Raw genomic sequence first — 20,328 nt, forward strand, 5'->3', positions numbered from 1 at the left:
GAAACTTTGTTGTTTGAGTGGAGCTCAGAGCCAGCGCGGCAGGCGGGAAGCTTGGCTTCCTCCATCATTGGGGCAACCAAGCCTCCTGCTTGCTCCAGCTCCGTGGCTGCTGGCTGCCATCTTGGTTGGGTTAATTTGCATATAGTCGCTCTGATTGGCTGGTGGGCGTGGCTTAAGGCATAGCAGAGGTATGGTCAATTTGCATGTTTGTCTTTTATTAGTGTAGATAACCACTTCCAAGTACATGTAATTGAGCCCCTGAAGCATTTTCAATTAAAGTAAGCTCAAGTAAAGAACACCAATTCTCAGGCCATAGTATATAGGTCTTTCCTGGGAATAGGTTCTCTTAACTCACCAATGTCAAGAATTCTATCTCCAGGTCGGTTCCACCTCCAGCCCTCCAGCTGCTGGTGTTCAGTGTATTGTAACCGTCTGTCATGGAACACTACACGGAATATACTCTAAAAGGAAGCAACAAAATCAAATGATAATAGGATTCCTTTAAAATTAATGCTGGCAAACAAAAAATTGCAGGAGTCACCCCCAGTTGGTTTCTAGATACAACCTAAAATTGTTTTTCTTAAGACCTATTTCACTCTAAGACCCACACCATACCAAGCTCTAATTCAAGGTAAATTTTATAATTGCTCAGGTGTAATCTTTACAATGAACCAGTTCATATTTGCTGAAACATCAGTTCTGATGGTAACTAAGCATAAAGGACTCATATCAGAAGGATTTCTACATGCCCCTACTGCTATCATGTAATATTCGGCTTGGCTCTTCAGATGTATATCAAAAACTCACCAAGGCCCTTGCTTGCTAATCCGCCATATAAACACAGAGTAGGCAGCAGCTATTTCCGTCAACTTTACTTTTATTACGCTTACTTTTCGGAGGTGCCTATTAATATCCTTCTTATGACCTTTTACAGCTGCTGCCCAAACTCCTCTGTCCCAATTGTACTGTGAATTCATTACCATCAGTCTAGACCAGTGGTTGGCAAACTGCGGCTCGAGAGCCACATGCGGTTCTTTGGCCCCTTGAGTGTGGCTCTTCCACAAAATACCACGTGTGGGTGCGCATGTACAGTGCGATTGAAACTTCGTGGCCCATGCACAGAAGTTGGTATTTTGTGTGGTCTAGACCAGTGGTTCTCAACCTTCTGGCCCTTTAATACAGTTCCTCATGTTGTGACCCAACCATAAAATTATTTTTGTTGCTACTTCATAACTGTAATGTTGCTACTGTTATGAATCGTAATGTAAACATCTGATATGCAGGATGGTCTTAGGCGACCCCTGTGAAAGGGTCGTTCAACCGCCAAAGGGGTCGCGACCCACAGGTTGAGAACCTCTGGTCTAGACAAAGAAAACTGCTATTTGTCAACACTAGCTTCTGTTTTCCTTACAAAAAGACAAAGTAGCCAAAGAGACGGGGGAACTTCTCTCAAGATCTCAAGGATGTTACTGTATTCCATCCGAAAAGAATTTCACTGAGCAGCGAAACTCTCCTGCCATGGAGTGGTAAGCCTTCTGCAGCTCTGAAAAATCTATGTGAATAGAGGGGCTCACTCTGACCCCACATCCTGCCAGCAAACTGTAGCAGGTAAGATATCACCAAGGCTTTTATGGAAGCAAAATAATATTACAAAGAGTCACTATAAAGGATGTTTATTCATTTTCTTTTACCTTCACCAACTTGCCATTAATTTCTGGAAGTTCTCCAAGTTTCCTGTTGTCTAGCATTCGGATTTCATAAGACTGTCCTGGAAGAAAAAGTAACTACGTATTATATTCATCATAATTAATGTTCCAAAATTCAGAAAGAAAAAATTCAGTTGAGAGGTCCATTGTGGCAGCAGGAAGTTGAATTTTAGGAGAGCAGTGTTCTCTGAAGAATCTAATGTATGGGGCCACCGCGCTTTTGTTGGGTGGGCTGACGGACGTGAGTCCTGGGGGTGGGGGAAAGAACTGTCAGACACATCCAGGCGTCCAGACTCAGGCAGGAGGCTCAGGGAAGAAGTGGATGCTCAGTGGACCTGAGGGCACCCAGAGGGAGCTGGTGCCTGTGTGCTGTAAGAGGAATGAGATGAGAAACCCCTTACTCCCATGACACTATAGGCTGTGGCGGCTCTCCCCCTCCCCCAACAGTTTTCCTGCAGGTAAATTGAGGGGCCCAAAGTCGGATCCAAGTATCTAGAATAAGCTCTAGTGTTGGAGCAGCTAGAAAATGGTCCATGCGTGAATGTATACACCACTGCCCTTGCAATACCTTGAGGAGTATTCCTCTCTCAGATCGTGATTTGGAATTACTGACTGATTAAAGATTCCTCTTTCTACACACTCCTACTTCCAAAAAAAGGCATTTTAGCAACATTTTTGGAGCTTTGAAAGTAATGTTAGATTCTGTGTGGGATAAAAACATATGTAAGCCCTGGTCCCTTTCCTCAATTTAATGTAGCTGGAAGCCAAGCTATTTCCTGGGTTTAAAACCTGGTTCTTCCATTGTGTGTCCTTTTCAAATTTCTTAATCTTTGCCTCAGCCTCAAAACAGGAATATTTAGTAATTCATCTCACAGGGCTGTTGAGAGGATTAAATGCCTTAATACATATAAAGCATGTAAAACAAGGCCTGGCACTTAATGAATCTATGACTGTAAGCTATCATCATCATTGTCGCATTATTGCCAGCATCATCTAGAAGTGACACACTACAGAAAAAGAAGGGTTTCCAATCACTTAAGGACAAAGTAAAACTTAGTAACAACCTGTCTATCTTGAGAGAGTACAGATAGAATTTTGTTTTCTTTTTCTTTTTTTTAAGAAGGGAGAGGGATAGGGAATTAGAAACATCAATGAGAAAGAAACATCGATCAGCTGCCTCCTGCACACCCCCTACTGGGGATGTGCCTGCAACCAAGGTACATGCCCTTGACCAGAATCGAACCCGGGACCCTTCAGTCCGCAGGCCGACGCTCTATCCACTGAGCCAAACCGGTCAGGGCTACTGATAGAATCTTATGAAAGTTTGTATCCCCCACAGTATCTTGTTTATGGATGTATGACACGTAATTGTTAAAAGCAGGAATTTTCATAAATTAGAGACAAAAAAAAAAGGAATAAAATTCAGTTGGTTGAATACATAAAAATATAATATTATAGTATTAGTAAAAACAACTACAATCCTTTACTATATGCTAGGCACAGTGCTAAATGTTTTCATGCATTGTATCATTTAATTTACCCAACTCTCTCTAAGGTATTATCAATCCCATTTTTACAGATAAGTTTATGTTTTAGTCATATCATATGTTTTAGTCAAACATAGTCATATCAATTGATGCAGAAAAAGCATTTGACAAAATTTGACAAAATCCAACACCCTTGCCCTAACCGGTTTAACTCAGTGGATAAAGCGTCGGCCTGCGGACTGAGGGGTCCCAGGTTCGATTCCCGTTAAGGGCATGTACCTTGGTTGCGGGCACATCCCCAGTGGGGGTGTGCAGGAGGCAGCTGATCGATGTTCCTCTCTCATTGATGTTTCTGACTCTCTATCCCTCTCCCTTCCGCTCTGTGAAAAATCAATAAAATATATTTTTAAAAAAATCCAACACCCTTTCTTTTTTTCCCTCAGCAAAGTGGGAATAGAGGGATCATACCTCAACATAATAAAAGCCTTATATGTCAAACCTACAGCCAACATCATACTCAATGGGCAAAAACTAAAACCATTTCACCTAAGAACAGGAACAAGACAGGGATGCCCACTCTCACCACTCCTGTTCAACACAGTACTGGAAGTGCTAGCCATAGCAATTAGACAAGAAGAAGAAATGAAAGGTATCCAAATTGGAAAAGAAGAAGTAAAACTGTCATTATTCGCAGATGACATGATATTATACATACAAAACCCCAAAGACTCCATAAAAAAACTACTAGATCTAATAAATGAATTCGGCAATGTAGCAGGATACAAAATTTATGCCCAGAAATCTATGGCATTTTTATACACTAATAGTGAACTTACAGAAAGGAAGATTAAAAAAACAATCCCATATACTATTGCACCAAAAAAATTAAGAGACCTAGGAATAAACAACTAAGGAGGTAAAAGACCTCTACTCAGAAAACTACAGGACACTGAAAAAAGAGATAGAGGAAGACATAAACAGATGGAAGAACATACCGTGTTCATGGATTGGTAGAATCAACATCATTAAAATGTAAATACTACCCAAAGCAATCTATAGATTCAATGCACTCCCCATTAAAATACCAATGGCATATTTCACAGACCTAGAACAAACTCTCCAAAAATTCATCTGGAATAAAAAAAGACCCCGAATAGCTGCAGCAATCCTGAGAAAGAAGAACAAAGTAGGAGGGATCTCAATACCAGATATCAAGCTAAATATTACAAAGCCACTGTTCTCAAAACTGCCTGGTACTGGCACAGGAACAGACATATAGACCAATGGAATAGAATAGAGAACCCAGAAATCGACCCAAACCACTATGCTCAATTAATATTTGACAAAGGAGGCAAGAGCATACAATGGAGTCAAGACAGTCTCTTCCATAAATGGTGTTGGGAAAATTGGACAGATATACCCCCCAAAAAATGAAACTAGACCACCAACTTACACCATACACAAAAATGAACTCAAAATGGATAAAGGACTTAAATGTCAGATGGGAAACCATAAAAATCTAAGAGGAATCCACAGGCAGCAAAATCTCAGACATATGCCGAAACAATATTTTCACCAATACAGCTCCTAGGGCAATGGAAACTAAAGAGAAAATAAACAAATGGGACTACATCAAAATAAAAAGCTTCTGCACAGCAAAAGAAACCATCAGCAAAACAAGAAAGCCCACTGCATGGGAGAACATATTTGCCAATGTTATCTCCGATAAAGGTTTACTCTCCAACATTTACAGGGAACACATACAACTTAACAAAAGGAAGATAAACAACTCAATCAAAAAATGGGAAACAGACCTAAATAGATACTTTTCGAAAGAGGACATACAGAAGGCCAAGAGACATATGAAAACATGCTCAAAGATGCAAATCAAAACGACAACGAGGTACCATCTCACACCTGTCAGAATGGCTAACATCAACAAATCAACAAATGACAAGTGCTGGCGAGGATGTGGAGAAAAAGGAACCCTCGTGCACTGCTGGTGGAAATGCAGACTGGTGCAGCCACTGTGGAAAACAGTATGGAGTTTCCTCAAAAAACTAAAAATGGAACTCCCATTTGACCCAGTGATCCCACTTCTAGGAATATATCCCAAGAAACGAGAAACACCAATCAGAAAGGATATATGCACCCCTATGTTCATAGTAGCACAATTTACAATCGCTAAGATTTGGAAACAGCCTAAGTGCCCATCAGCAGAAGAGTGGATTAGAAAACTGTGGTACATCTACACAATGGAATACTATGCTGCTGTACAAAGGAAGGAACTCCTACTATTTGCAACAGCATGGATGGACCTGGAGAGCATTATGCTAAGCGAAATAAGTCAGTTGGAGAAAGATAAATATCACATGATCTCACTCATTTGTAGAATATAATGAACAACATAAACTGATGAACAAAAACAGATCCAGAGACAGAGAAGCATCCATCAGACCGTCAAACCTCAGAGGAAAGGCAGGGGAGGGTGGGGGAAGGGGAAGAGATCAACTAAAGGATCTGTATGCATGCATATAAGCATCACCAATGGACACAGACACTAGGGGGGTGAGGGCACGAGTGGGGTTGGGGTGGGGAGCAATGGGGGAGATAAGGACACATATGTAATACTTTAATCAATAAAGAAAAAAAAAGTTTATGCACCTTGTCCAAGGCCATACAACTGATAAACAATAATGCTGAGTGGGGTAACTCTTCTCAAATAGTAACCAATGAGGATGTTCAGGGAACATGGATTAGAAAAAAGAGGGAGATGGAAACTGAAAATGGGCACACAGACAGAAGAAGCTATTAATATATATCACACATGACATAAAAACTCAAATATCTGAAGTAAGCCTTGGATTTTGACAGTCTACACTAGAAAGATGCACTTTAAAAAAATGTTTATATGAATTTCAGAGAGATGAAGGGAGAGGGAGAGAGAATCACCGATCGGCCTCCCCCTCCCAACCTTCCACTTGGCATTGAGCCCGAAACTCCAGGCATGTAGCCTGACCAGGAACCGAACCTCAACCTCCTGGTTGATGGGTCGACGCTCAACCACTGAGCACACGGGCTGGGCCAAAAGGTGCACTGTTTACATAAAGTGCACCTAATTAAATGTCATGAATTCAGCAGGTCTGCAGTAATACTAACGAACAAGGACGCATCTAACCTTGATTGAGATATGTCAGGGTTTCATCGTGGAGTTTCACTGCTGGAGAGGTGGCAGCACAAAGCACATACTGAAAAGGTAGGATTTTATTCTCATTATCAGGAGGCAGACTTGACTCTTCTTGCTTAAAAATGGGCAAGGCAAGGACATCACTGAAATAAAACACATAAATGACTTTTGTTAACATCTGACAAAGGTGCAAGAGCAGATTTATTGTGGAAGCAATTTAACTGCAAGTTGCTTTGGCAAACCATAAATATTACTCACTTCTTTGGAGTTTCTTCCCAACTATTCAGTTCAGATTACCAGCTGTGATATCCCCCTGACCACAACAATGTGAGTAATGACAGATATTCACTGTTAAAACCACCTAAATGCCCAGACTGTGTTTCTAGGGAACATAGACAGGTGTTTCTAAAAGGGCTCTGAAAATCGTATGTAGAGTTCCAAAATCACAATTTAGGCCACTCAGTAATATATCTGTTCTCTGAAATGCAACAACTGCAGTATCTTTATTGAGCAGTCCCCCTTTATCCACAGTTTCAGTCACATGCAGCCTGAAAACATTAAATGGGAAATTTCAGAAATAACCAATTCCTAAATTTCAAGTTGCAAACCATTCTGAGTAGTGTGATGAAATCTCACGCTGTCCTGCTCTGTCCCACCCAGGACATGAATCATCCCTTTGTCCAGCATATACTTGGTATATGCTACCCACCTGTTGGTCACTTAGGAGCACTCGCAGTTATTAGATATTTACAGAGAGAGAGAGAGAGAGAGAGAGAGAGGACACGCACATATTCCTTTTATTACAGAGCAATAAAAGATGTTAGTCTTTGGGAGATTTTATTGCCATACATTATTTTTTTCTAAATTTTTAAAAAAATGATTGATTTGAGAGAGGTGGAGGAGGCGGGGAGAGTGGCTGTTTCTTGCATGTGCCCTTACCGGGGATCAAATTCACAACCTTGGCGTATCAGGACAATGCTCTAACCAACTGAGCTAACCAACTGAACTACTGGGCCAGGGTGCTATACATCCTTAAGTACATCACATTTGATGATTCCTTGAAGGGAAGGGCTAGTGAAGATGACCAGGAATCAAGGAAAATAAGATTTTGCAACAGAGCAACAGCTCAGCCTTTAGGAATGTAGAGTGTTTTTCTTCCTTCTCAAATGTCAGTGCCTAGCAAGGTTAATATATAGCAACAGTTCCGAGACTTCTCAATATAATGTGGTATTACACCTAATCCCTCATGACTAAGCAAAGGACTATCATTTGAAGCTGGAATTCTAAAATTGATTCTAAAGTTACCCCTAAAATTAACTCAAAATAGTACAGCCAAACTCAATACATAAAACTATGTTTTCTCATCAGAGGATTTAGGATCTAAAAACCTCAAATATATCTGAATTACTCATGTTCTTGGTACACTGAATTTCTTTTACTCTGCTGTGGGGACAAGAGTATCATTCAATTCCACATTCCTATAGGTGGAGGCTAAAGGTCACCAGTAACTACAGTTCCAGGCCCTGCTTATACCACAACAATAACAAATTCAACGAGAAACAATTTTGGAAATACAGAGAAGTCTCCTCCTTCTCAGAGGTAAGTTGAGTACAGATTAGGAAAACCCACTCTGGTAGACTCTAACAATGTATAATAGTTGCTAACAATGCATAATTTGGCATTTTATTATATTCTCTGATTCCTTCATGTATTTAATTCATTCAGTGAAACATATGCAATTTGAAGGAATAACTTTTTTATGTGCTTATTAGTAAACTAGAGGCCTGGTGCACAAAATTTGTGCATGGGTAGAGTCCCTAGGTCTGGCCGGTGATCAAGGCTGATCGGGGCCTTTCAGCTGCCAGCCGAGGCCTTCCTTCCAGCTGCCGGCCAGGGCCTTCCTTCGTTCTGTGCCACCCCCTGGTGGTCAGAGCATGTCACAGCAAGCGAGTGATTGAACTCCCAGGCTCCTGGTCAAACTCCCAAGGGGACACTTTGCATATTAGCCTTTTATATAGATAGATAGATAGATAGATAGATAGATAGATAGATATAGATAGATAGATATTTGTTGGTATGATTTATATTTTTGTTTATTTGCATTGTCCCAAATACTCAGCCCTAATACACTGTAATCATTTTGGAATTCTCAACATCTCATAGTACCTCTAATCGAGGATAAGGATACAGAAATCTTACTGTTAAAAAGATAAACTGAATATATATATATATTTAAATTTTTTAAAATTAATTTTTAGAGAGAGGAAGGGAAAGGGGGTGGGAGGGAGGGAGATAAAGAGTGAGAGCGAAATATCGATGTGAGAATGAAACATTGATCAGTTGCCTCCTGCATGCATCCTGACAGGGGATTGAACCCACAACCTGGGTATGTACCCTGACCAGGAATCAAACGAACTCCCCACCTTTTGGTGTATAGGACAACACTCCTACCAACTGAGCCACACCAGCAAGGGCTAAGTACTGTATATTTTTAAAATATGCATCGCAAGTGGAAATCCATACCTGGGAGTAGAGGCATAGCAGAAATCATTATAACAATGATCTTCCCTGTAAGTAACTGGGATTCCCTGAAGAGCTGCTTCTGATATACATTACCCTTCTCTGAATAGTCTCTACTAATTCACAACTATGGTTTAATTTTCTCCCTCAGGCCTACCAGCTGTGGAATGCCCTCTTCTAAAAAGATCCTACAGCATAGAAAGGGAGAGGTTGGATGAGCTCTATCTTGAGTAAGAGAGGCAAGCAGACAGGTGTCCATAGCATCTAAGGAAATTAGAAACTAACTGGGGACAGTAAGATGTCATGAGCTCCTAACTTCTCTATTTTATAACCTTCATTTCACCATGATGAAAATATTTGAAAACATGCCAATCCTATATAATAAAAGGCTAATATGCAAATAGACCGAACGGCAGAACAACCAAACAACCGGTCGCTATGACGTGTGCTGACCACCAGGGGGCATGCGTGGAACATGGCAGGCATCAGCCGTGGCCAGATGGTGGAGCAGGTGAGCAGGGGCACCACACCAAGGCAGGGCGCCAGTCGCTGTCATTGGGGCGAGCCTCTGGTGGTTACTGAAAATTCTTTGCTTCCATGCGCCATGGTCCTGCCCAGCGCTCGCACCTGCTGCTGGTGCTGGAGCCGCCACTCACACAAACTGCTAGCACCAGCCCTGCTTGCACCTGCAGCCAGTGCCGGAGCCACGGCTCGCATCCACTGCTGGTGCCCGGCACCATCCCATTCGCTCTGCGCCATCAGCAGGTGCGAGTCGCGGCTGCCAGCCCTAATTGCCCCTGAGGGCTTCTCCACTTCCCCCTGCTCCTGAGGGGTGATTGGAGCAGCAGCCACGGCTCGCACCCACTGATGGCGCCAGCCCCAATCGTTCAGCGCCATCAGCGGGGCCAGCACCATCAGTGCATGGGAGCGGCGGCAGGTGGGAGCGGGGCTGCAGGCAGACAGGGGACCTGGGGCTGCGGTGGGAGGGGCCTGGCAGGGGCACGGAGGATGGGCCGAGACCCGCCCCTGTGCCTACCACAGCCTCGCGGCCCACAGTTCCTTTCAAGGTGCACAAGTTCGTGCACTGGGCCTTTAGTATCACTATATCAGTTATAATGTAAAAGGGCAAGAATTGAAGATACTACATTCTATTCTGAGGTCAGCTTCAAAAGAAAAAAAAAATCCAGTAAATAACTGGTCATAAAGGCCCTGGCTAGGGAGCTGAGCTGGTTAGAGCATTGTCTGGATATGCCAAGGTTGTTAGGTTGATCCCTGATCAGGGCACATACAAGAATCAACCAATGAATCCATAAATACGTGGGATAACAAATCAATCTTTTTTATTGATTTTTTTTCTCAAAAATCAATAAAAAAAATATTTTTAAAAAGAACACCAACAAATGCTGGATAAGACATTTTTTAAAAATAACTGGTCATAACATCTTTAAAGAGGAGAGAAAATAACTGATTTCCCTGGATTTGTGGGAAAGAGAGATGCCCTGCAAGTTTTAATATGAAGCCAGTGAGATGTCCTGACTACTGAGTAATGGTGAAATTATCTTACTTTCTTGGTTAAGAGTCTGCTGTCACAAAGTGATAAAAGATTTCTGCTAGCTGAACATCTAGTGAAAAATCTCATTAAACTAAAAAGCAGCACATATAATTTTTAAAATTGCCTTGCTAATTATTCTACCACCCAGAAGACATAAGAAATAAGTAGAATTATATTCTGAACCTAATTTGACCAAGAAGAAACTGATCAGAAAAGAGGACGTGGTGGGAGCCTCAAAAGAAAGCAACCCACACTAACTGGTTAAAATAAATATATATAAAAAAAGAAAAAGAAAAAGAAAGCAACCCAGCCAAATAGACAGGAAGAACAAGGAACACGGCAGATGTGATTCCTAGCTTTTTAAAGAATAGGCTTCAAAAGTGAAGACAGGACCCAAGCCCATGGATGTGAGGTACTAAAAGGGAACACAAGATTGAGGTTCTCAAAAATGAAGTTCTGCCAATTTCACATTATCTGAGATGGCAGGGGGAGAGGTTTGGAGGTGTCTACAAAGACTAGACAAAAAGCTCACCAATCAACTCAGAATTAGAAGGGGGTGCACAGTAAAAATACATCCAAAAGGAAAGGAACTATTTTTTAAGTGGTACTGACATAAATAAGAAGCAAGCTTCAGCTGAAACCCACAATGCGCTGAGACTTGCAATAAAGGTAAGAGAAGCACAGGTCCGCTCTTTGATGTAAATGGCATATTACTAGTTAATATGAAGCAGAGACAAAAAACATCTCAATTCCTGTTTTTCTCCTATCTTTCCTGTAGTAGTAGTAATTTTTAAAATGAGGCAAGTATAGTCTCCCTACCTTAACCAGAGTGATCTGACATGAAATCTGGGCAAGACTAAGAGATTATTAAAAGAATAGTTTGAGTATTTAGGCAGGGCATTGGGGATCACTAGGAGCCATAAGCAAACAAACTCATATTCCCTTTTTATATGATTTGACCAGGGAATGCTGGAAACATAAATATTTCTGGATTTTAGCAATGTATAAAATAAAGCCTCTCCTGTTATCTCTGTTCAAGGTGAAAAATATGAATTTTTTACAGTTAAGTGGCTTTACAGATAACTATACAACTGTACCTAAAGAGTGCAGATAAACTAGGAGGTACAGTATTCCACAAGACCCCAGAGAAACTCGTCCCCTGCAACATTTTAAACAAATAAATGACTTGATAAGGACACTGAAAAGGATGATGACCAAATATGCAAATCACAGGAATCTGGGATGGAAAAGCAAATATCCTATATGATAGAATCAACTTTTAAAATAATTCTAATTGGCTGGAACAGGAGGCTAAATCTAACAGGATAAGATTTAATAAGGATAAATATTAAGCCATACACTTTAAACTAAAAACAGCAAAGTGATCCAATATATGTAAGAAAGACTAGGCCCGCAGTGGTTCTCAACCTTCTGGCCCTTTAAATACAGTTCCTCATGTTGTGACCCAACCATAAAATTATGTTCGTTGCTACTTCATAACTGTAATGTTGCTACTGTTATGAATCGTAATGTAAATATCTGATATGCAGGATGGTCTTAGGCGACCCCTGCCAAAGGGGTCGCAACCCACAGGTTGAGAACTGCTGGACTAGGGCTTTAAAAAAAATCGATTTCAATGAGATAAACAGTGTGATATGGTTACCAAAAATGCTGATATCAGCTTTCATGAAAACCACCATCTGGCCCAGCTGGCATGGCTGAGCAGTGGAGTGTCAGCCTCTGAACCAGGAGGTCATGGTTCGACTCCCGGTCACATGCCTGGGATGGGGGCTCCATCCCCAGTGTGGGGTGTGCAGGATGTTGGTCTGAAGCAAAGAAGTCTTGTTGGGTCCACTCTATAGGGATATTCAATTCCCAGTTCAGGGTTGAAAGAGTCCTCTTTATTTTTTTTTTTATATTTTATTGATTTTTTTTTTACAGAGAGGAAGGAAGAGGGGTGCATCTACTAAGCTGTAAGGGTCCTCGCCAACCAGGGGAGCACTGGGTAGTGGCAGCTCGTCCCAGGCTAACCCCCTGAACCTGTCTCCAACGCCCCCTTTCTTCTGACTTTCCAGTGAGCCAAAGCAGCCCTGACTTGGCTCATTTCTTTCCCTTAACATTTCTAGAGAGTAAAATCAGCCCCACCTAGTCTCTCTCCTGTTGCTTCTTCTATACTAAGCCCTTCCTTGTTTCACTGTCCCCAGCTTTAATAAACATGCTCTCAAAATCAAAAAAATAGCCCAGCCAACCTACAAAGCAGGAGGTCACGGTTTGATTCCAGGCTAGACCACATGCCCAGGTTAGGGACTCAATCCCAAGTAGGGGGCATGCAAGAGGCAGCTGATCAATGATTCCCTCTCAACATTGATGTTCCTGTCTCTCTCCCCCTTCCACTCTGAAATCAATAAAAATATTTTTAAATTAATTAATTAAATTTAAAAAATAAAAGGACCTAAATATTTTGAGCCTGTTAAGGTCTTAAAAGCTGTGTTGGGATATGCCTAGGGATCCTATATATTATTAGAAAATACTAATACGTAATAGTATTCAGGAAATACACTAGTTCACCGCTATTATAGTCCAAAGTATATGACATAGCATCTGCTACAGAAGGCAGCAACCAATTGATAACTACAAAAGTCTGTATATGGGCTAGACCAACTGGCTTATGTACCTGTTTATATCTTTTAAAATTTCATTTCTGCCGAAACCGGTTTGGCTCAGTGGATAGAGCGTCGGCCTGCGGACTGAGGGGTCCCGGGTTCGATTCCGGTCAAGGGCATGTACCTGGGTTGCCCTACTGGGGATGTGCAGGAGGCGGCTGATCTATGTTTCTCTCTCATCGATGTTTCTAACTCTCTATCTCTCTCCCTTCCAGTCTGTATATGGGCTAGACCAACTGGCTTATGAACCTGTTTATATCTTTTAAAATTTCATTTCTACTTTTGTGTATTTGCCATGACAAAACAAGGCACAGATGACATCTGGGCATGCTAAACCTGTATATACCAAATCCAAAAGACTTATCAGTATAGTATTTTCTAACACAGATGATTCCTAAAAATTGTACTCTTTTTAAATTTCTTAAAAATTCTCACCCGAGGATATGTTTAGCGAGAGGAAAAGAGAGAGAGAGAGAGAGAGAGAGAGAGAGATATCGATTTGGGTACCTCTTGAACACACCCCAACGGGGGATTGAACCCCCACCCTAGGTATGTGCCCTAACTGGGAACTGAACCCACAATGTTTTGGTGTATGAGAGAACATTCCAATCAACTGAGCCACCCGGTTGCCAAGGCTAAAAATTATATTATTAATTGAAGTCAAGACATAAAAAGGTTTTCAATTCTTAGAAAGTTTATATCTTCTCCATTTGGGCAAAGTGATTCTAATGAACTATGATCTCAGAATACACTCTTCTAAAATTATGTATGAACTAGCTGGTAGTAAGTGGAAGAGAAGTTTCCTGAGGTACTGTACATGTGAGAGAGCCATCTTGATTGTCCAACATAACGCAAATCTGCACAATCAATCCAGGGATTCATGAGAAGTCAAATTATTGTTTTAAGCCACTACATCTTAGGGGTGGTTTGTTAAGTAATAAGATAGAGGAGCAGGCCCCTGTTCCAATGTTTCTATAGAATTCTTTACGACGAAACTCAATAGAGGTGGTGAATATGTAAAGGAAGGTATTAAATTGCTCACTCACACACACAGACAAAACAAAAGGGTACATTCCAAAAGCCACTGTATAGCACTTAAGGAAAAATAAACAAAGCACAGAACCGCTTTACTTACACAGTCAAACCCTGGTTCTCGAATGTCTCCTATCTCAAACAATTCAGTTCTCGGCCACTGAAAACTGTCTCGGTTGAAAACTTCAGTCTGGACCTAACACTCCTTTCATGCTGATACCTATATAATGAGTCAGAGTCTCTCAGATGACAAAGGAGAGAATGCTGGAGTATGAGTCAGTTTACTGCTCAATCTGGTGTCAACTGCTCAGGAACCTGTGCTGTGAATATTTGAGAAATATCACCATGACAAAGGAGTAACAAACCTTGCAATAAACTTGTTCAGTGACAGTGCAAGTGTTTTGCTTCAGGCAAGTGTTAAAACACAGGCAAAAACAAACATCACTGGATAGGTCTTTAGTGAGACAGAGGCCCAGGGAGCCTGAAGCACATCCTAGCGGAGCAAAGAGACCAAAGAAAGAATCCAGGAGAACAGCTACCTAAAGCTTTTTATGGAAGGGGACTCCCCAACAATAACATCCCTCCACCGCTCCTCAGTCATCAATAGCTCTCAACATTAAAGGTAAGTTCTAGGATGTATGTAAATTTTTATTTTTTACTGTACATTCCATTTCCTTTTTGTTAAATTTTCGCTTTTATTTTATGTCCTTTTGTTTTTAAAGTGTTTATATATTAAACAGTACATTAGACATGTACTGTATACAAAGAAGATTAAAACAAGGAATCATTTGGGGGTCGGGAACAGATTAGTTAAATTTACATTATTTCTAATGGGGGAAAAAATGATTTAGTTTTCAAGCAAATGGCTTCTCGAACAGCCTTCCAGGATGAATTAAGTTTGAGAACCGAGGTCAGCAGTAAACTGACTCATACTCACGCATTCTCTCCTTTGTCACCTGGGAGACTCATGACCCATCCTACAAATATCAGCATAAAAGTGTTGTTGGGTCCAGAACTGAAATTCTGTTCAACAACCAAGACATTTTTCTGTGAACAACTTGGTCAGGAATTGAATTGTTTGAGATGGGAGACATTCGAGGTTTGACTCTACTGTTCCTGGAACTATTTTCCAGATCTCAATATGGTCTTAATATTCTTTAAGGACTTTAAGAAGGTGCTTTTAGGTATAATCCATTCTATTTCTTCAGCAGTTAAGAGAGACCAAAAGCTTGAATAGTTGTCATCATGTACCTCTCAAAGTTTACCCAAAAATATGAAGCTAATTTATTTTCCCTCCAAGTTTTTTAATCTCCCTCATTTCTGCTCTGCTGGGTTTTTTTTTTTTTAACTTCAATCTTTAATCCTTGTCTATTTTATTTTATTTTAATATTTATTTTATTGATTTTTTACAGCGAGGAAGGGAGAGGGATAGAAACAGAGTTAGAAACATCGATGAGAGAGAAGCATTGATCAGCTGCCTCCTGCACACCCCTACTGGGGATGTGCCTGCAACCAAGGTACATGCCCTTGACAGGAATCGAACTTGGGACCCTTCAGTCCCCAGGCTGCCGCTCTATTCAGTAAGCCAAACCGGCTAGGGCTCTGCTGGGTTATTTGTCACTAATTTACTTCTATAGGCAATGTTCTTTATTTTATTTTAGGTAAGAAAGTCACTAAAAACTTCTAATTTCAAATGTCTGCAAGTCTTACTTATTTTGGAAGTGGAAAAGTATCTGACCAATGTCAGATACTTCAAGAGAATTTATAAGATATTAAATGTTTAATCAGAGACCTCTGAATCACAAAGTCCTACTCAGGAGATTTGCCAGATATAGGCCTGCTTTCTCAGTTTTTTTCCTGCATTACAGGATTAGCTCTTACCAGCCTATAAATCTCATTAAAACACTGCTAATTGAAAACATCACCTGTGGCATCATTAGTACCAGGCTCTTTTATTAAATTTCTGAAATTACTGACTCTTCACATTAATAGCAAGGTGATGAATGGCAACCTGCAACAATATTCATGGGTTATATACTCTGGAAATCTGACAATTTTGATATAGAAAGAACTCCCATTTCAGTATTCAAAGCTTCTTTTCGGGTCCAAAATGACCACCGTTGGGGTTCTTCTGCCTTGCCCATTCCATCCCTACTACCACACCTAGCTTCAAAGCCATACAATCTCCCCAGTCCCCAGTTCCTCCCAGTAGTAAAAGATAAGCACAGATATTTTTCTGTTTTCTTGTTTGTTTTTTTTAACTTTAACTGGGGAAATCCTGTAAGTACCAGAACACTAGTCCTATGTAATGGTAAGAGTCTTTAGCTATCCCTTCTCCCTTTAAGCTCACAGTGGTAGGGCTTATAAGAATTCTCCTCCTTCAGACCAGACCTTTGATAAAGGCCCTTTCTTCTAAAGTGGCCAACATGTTCCAAGATGCCCTCATTTAGGTCTGATGATGCAATGAAAGCAGATCTGTTATTTGCTCCCTTTCTCTTTTATAGAGAATCAGTTACATCTCTAAGAATATGCAAAGCAAAAGATGCCCAGTTCACTAAGCTTCAACCCTTCTTAGGAATGATAACTAGCTTTTCATCATTATCCTCCCATCTGCAGTCAAAGTAACCTCTAAAACTGTAAGTCTAAGATATCACTACTCTGTTTACATCAAGCATGTCAAACTCTCAGCCCACAATGAATATTTTCGCGGCCCAGCCAATATAACAGTATGTAAGAAACATTTTAATAAAAATTTTGTAACAATTTTTACAATATCCTGTTATACATAATTATTAATAATGAACTACAACGTTTGCTAATGACCGATTACTATAATCGTGTTGCATTCATTTTCCTATATGCCTTACGCGCAGGCGCACCATTTCTCTCCACTAATACTAGCAACATTTTTATTAGAATATTTTAGAATTTTTATTAGAATATTTTAGCAGCCGAATGCCACGTCATTAGTCTTGTACTGACTTGTTTGTGTGAGCAACAGGAAATATTTTGCTTTTGGAGAACAAGAAAAATAGGTTTATTTGCATTACGCTTATTAATTTGTGCAGTTATTCAGTGTCTGGTAAGTTAATGTTCAAGAAAAAATATTAATTTTTATTAAAGCGTTCTATTTTATATTAACGATTACTCATTTATTTCAGCCCTTTGTATTCAGCATGTCTCTATCGAAATAAACCTACGTTTCTATGAAAATTGAAGTTTTTGGTTTTTTGCGGCCCACATAAACTTAAACCTTGTTTATCTGGCCCGTGTGAGCCTTTGAGTTTGACATGCTTGGTTTACATGCTTCTGTAGCTTCTCAGTGAAATCATGATAGTTCTCAACAGGGCTCCCAAGGCCCTTCCAAACTGGACCGGCTTACCTGTACGATCTCATCTCATTACCTTCCCTTTCTAAAAGTTCCAGCTGATGAAACTGAAGTTCTTTTCCTTGCTGTCCTCTACTCCAATTCCTCTCAACTATTACCCCAGGAAGAGTAATAACAAATGCGAAGGCCCTGAGGTGGGAATGTGCACAGCATCTGAGGAGCTGTAAGAAAGCCAGATGTGGCTGGGGCAGAGCAAGACAGGAGAACAGAAGTTATGGACAAGATGTCCAGTGAGGCACTCCATGTGTATTAATCAGAACTAAGGCTTTTATTTAAAGTGAGATGCAAAATCATTGGAGAATTTTCAGGAGAAAAGTAACATGATCAGTGGTTGAGCGTCAACCTATGAACCAGGAGGCCACCAAGTAACAAGAGTAAACTCTAGGGAGGGAGTAGAATCTGATTTCCAATGTTACCACATTAGAATACTCAAAATGTACAGTTCTCAACAACAAAAATTACGACGCATACAAAGACACAGGAAAGTATGGTCCATTCACAGGGGAGAAAAAGAAACTGACAGAAACCATCCCTGAGCAAGCCCTATCTGATACTAGATTTACTATTCAAAGACTTTAACTGTCTTTCCCCCACCTCCCCAAACTATAGAATAAAGTTTATTTAGAAAGTCACAGAGGTAGAAGAAGTGAGCCGTAGAAGAAACGGGCTCAGGAAACAAGTTACAGAGGCCAAAAAAAGGGTCTTTGGAGCTCAGAAGAAAAAGGCAAGGGGGGGAAGGGGGTGGGGAAAGGAGCAGGCACACTCCATAGAGAACCACTAAATTAGCTGTCTTAAATATGCTCAAAGAACTGAAGGAAACCATGGACAAATAACTAAAGGAAATCAGAAGAGCAATGTATGATTAAGAATGGCAATAAAAAGATAGATAGTATAAAATGGAACCAGACAGAAGTTCTGGATAAAAAAGTACAATAGCTGGGGTTAAAAATTCATAAACAATATTGAAAAACAAAGTAGAGGGACTCAAACTTCCAAATTTCAGAACTTATTTCAAAGGTAAAGTAATCAAAACTGTGTGGTACTAGCAAAGAATAGAATATCAACCAACAGAATAGAACTAAGAGTCCACAAACAAATCTTTATATCTATGGCCACTTGATTTTCCACAAGGGTAACAAGAAAATTCAATGGGGAAAGAAATGTACAAATGGTGGGTAGGACAACTGGATATCTACATGTAAACAAATGAAGTTGGACCCCTACCTCATTCCATATATAAGAATCAACTCAAAGTAGACCAATTACCTAAATATAAGACTCTCAGAAGAAACCACTTGTTAAAACTTCGTGACATTTGATTTGGCAATAGATTCTTAAAGTTGAAACCAAAAGCATGAGTAACAAAAGAAAACATAGGTAAACTGGACTTCATCAAAATTAAACACTTTTGTAAGTCAATAGTTTATAGTATTGTATTGGTGTTAAGTTCCTGATTTTATGTAAGAGAATTTGTGAAAAGACAACCTACATAATGGGAGAAAATATCCGCAAACCATTTATCTGATAATGATGTAGTACCTAGAATATATAAAAAACTCTTACAACTCAGCAACAAAAAAAAAGACAATCCAATTAAAACCTGGGCAAGAGACTTGAATAGACACTTCTCCAAAGATATACAAGTGATCAATAAGCATATGAAATGATGTTCACCAACATGGTCATTAAGGAAATGCAAAACAAAACCACAATGAGAGATTACTTCACACTCACTAGGATAACTTTAATTAAAAAAAAAAAGAAAGAAAAAGAAATATTGGTGAGGATGTAGAGAAACAGAAACCCTTGTATAGTGGGAATAGTTCAGATGCTGTGTAAACAGCTTGGAAGTGCTCTCCCTCTCGGGAGCACACCCACGCCTTTCCCTTCTCCTTCCCCCCAGGGATGTTACCTTTCCTTTGTCTTTCTCTTTCCTAAACTCCAAGGGCCCTCTTTTTGTTTCCATAACTTGTTTCTTGAGCCTAAGCAGCCCAGCTGGCTCACTTCTACTACCTCTATAACTTTCCCTTGTAATTAAAAAATATATATATTTTTATTAATTTCAGAAAGGAAGGAGAGGGAGAGAGAAATAGAAACATCAATGATGAGAGAGAATCATTGATCGGTTGCCTACTGCACATCCCACACTGGGGATCAGGCCCACACACAACCTATGCATGTGCCCTGACTGGGAATCAAACCATAATGTCCTGGTTCATAGGTCAATGCTCAACCACTGAGCCACGCCAGCCAAGCTCTCTTATAATCCTATATAATAAAAGCCTAATATGCTAAGTGTCCGGTCATCTGGTCGTCCATTCAACCAATCAAAGCGTAATATGCTAATGATATGCTAAGGCCGCTCAACTGCTCACTATGACGTGCACTGGCCACCAGGGGGCAGACGCTCTGACCAGTAGGTTAGCTTGTTGCTCGGGACTGAGCGAGACAGGCCGGACACGCCCTGGAGCCCTCCTGTAGTCCCTCCCTGTCTGGCCAACCTCCCGCGTCCCTCCCCGGCCCTGATCGTGCACCGGTGGGGTCCCTTGGCCTGGCCTGCACCCTCGCAATCCGGGAACCCTGGGGGGATGTTGGAGAGCTGGTTTCGGCCCGATCCCGCAGGCCAGGCTAGGGGACCCCACTGATGCATGAATCCGTGCACTGGGCCTCTAGTTTGAAAATAAAGAAATACAATAGCTTAGCAGTTCTTGAAAAAAATTAAGCATGTACTACACATCTATTAGAATAGCCAAAATCTGGAACACTGAGAACATCAAATGCTGACAAGGATGT

At 40.6% G+C, this 20,328-nt stretch overlaps 1 protein-coding gene across 5 annotated transcripts in view; it reads right to left on the minus strand.

Moving 5' to 3' along the window:
* Positions 1 to 20,328, minus strand: part of TFCP2 (transcription factor CP2) — a 47,000-nt gene that overhangs the window by 18,988 nt on the left and 7,684 nt on the right. For all 5 annotated transcript variants that reach the window (XM_023759693.1, XM_014461724.2, XM_006095653.3 and 2 more), the window contains exons 2-4: positions 6,372 to 6,523; positions 1,692 to 1,768; positions 356 to 461 (exon numbers count right to left, since the gene is read on the minus strand). In XM_023759693.1, the coding sequence (XP_023615461.1) occupies positions 356 to 461; positions 1,692 to 1,768; positions 6,372 to 6,523 (335 nt within the window). The remainder of the gene's footprint in view (positions 1 to 355; positions 462 to 1,691; positions 1,769 to 6,371; positions 6,524 to 20,328) is intronic.

The sequence above is a fragment of the Myotis lucifugus genome, unplaced genomic scaffold (genome assembly GCF_000147115.1).
Source record: "Myotis lucifugus unplaced genomic scaffold, Myoluc2.0 scaffold_160, whole genome shotgun sequence".
Classification (NCBI taxonomy): Eukaryota; Metazoa; Chordata; class Mammalia; order Chiroptera; family Vespertilionidae; genus Myotis; species Myotis lucifugus.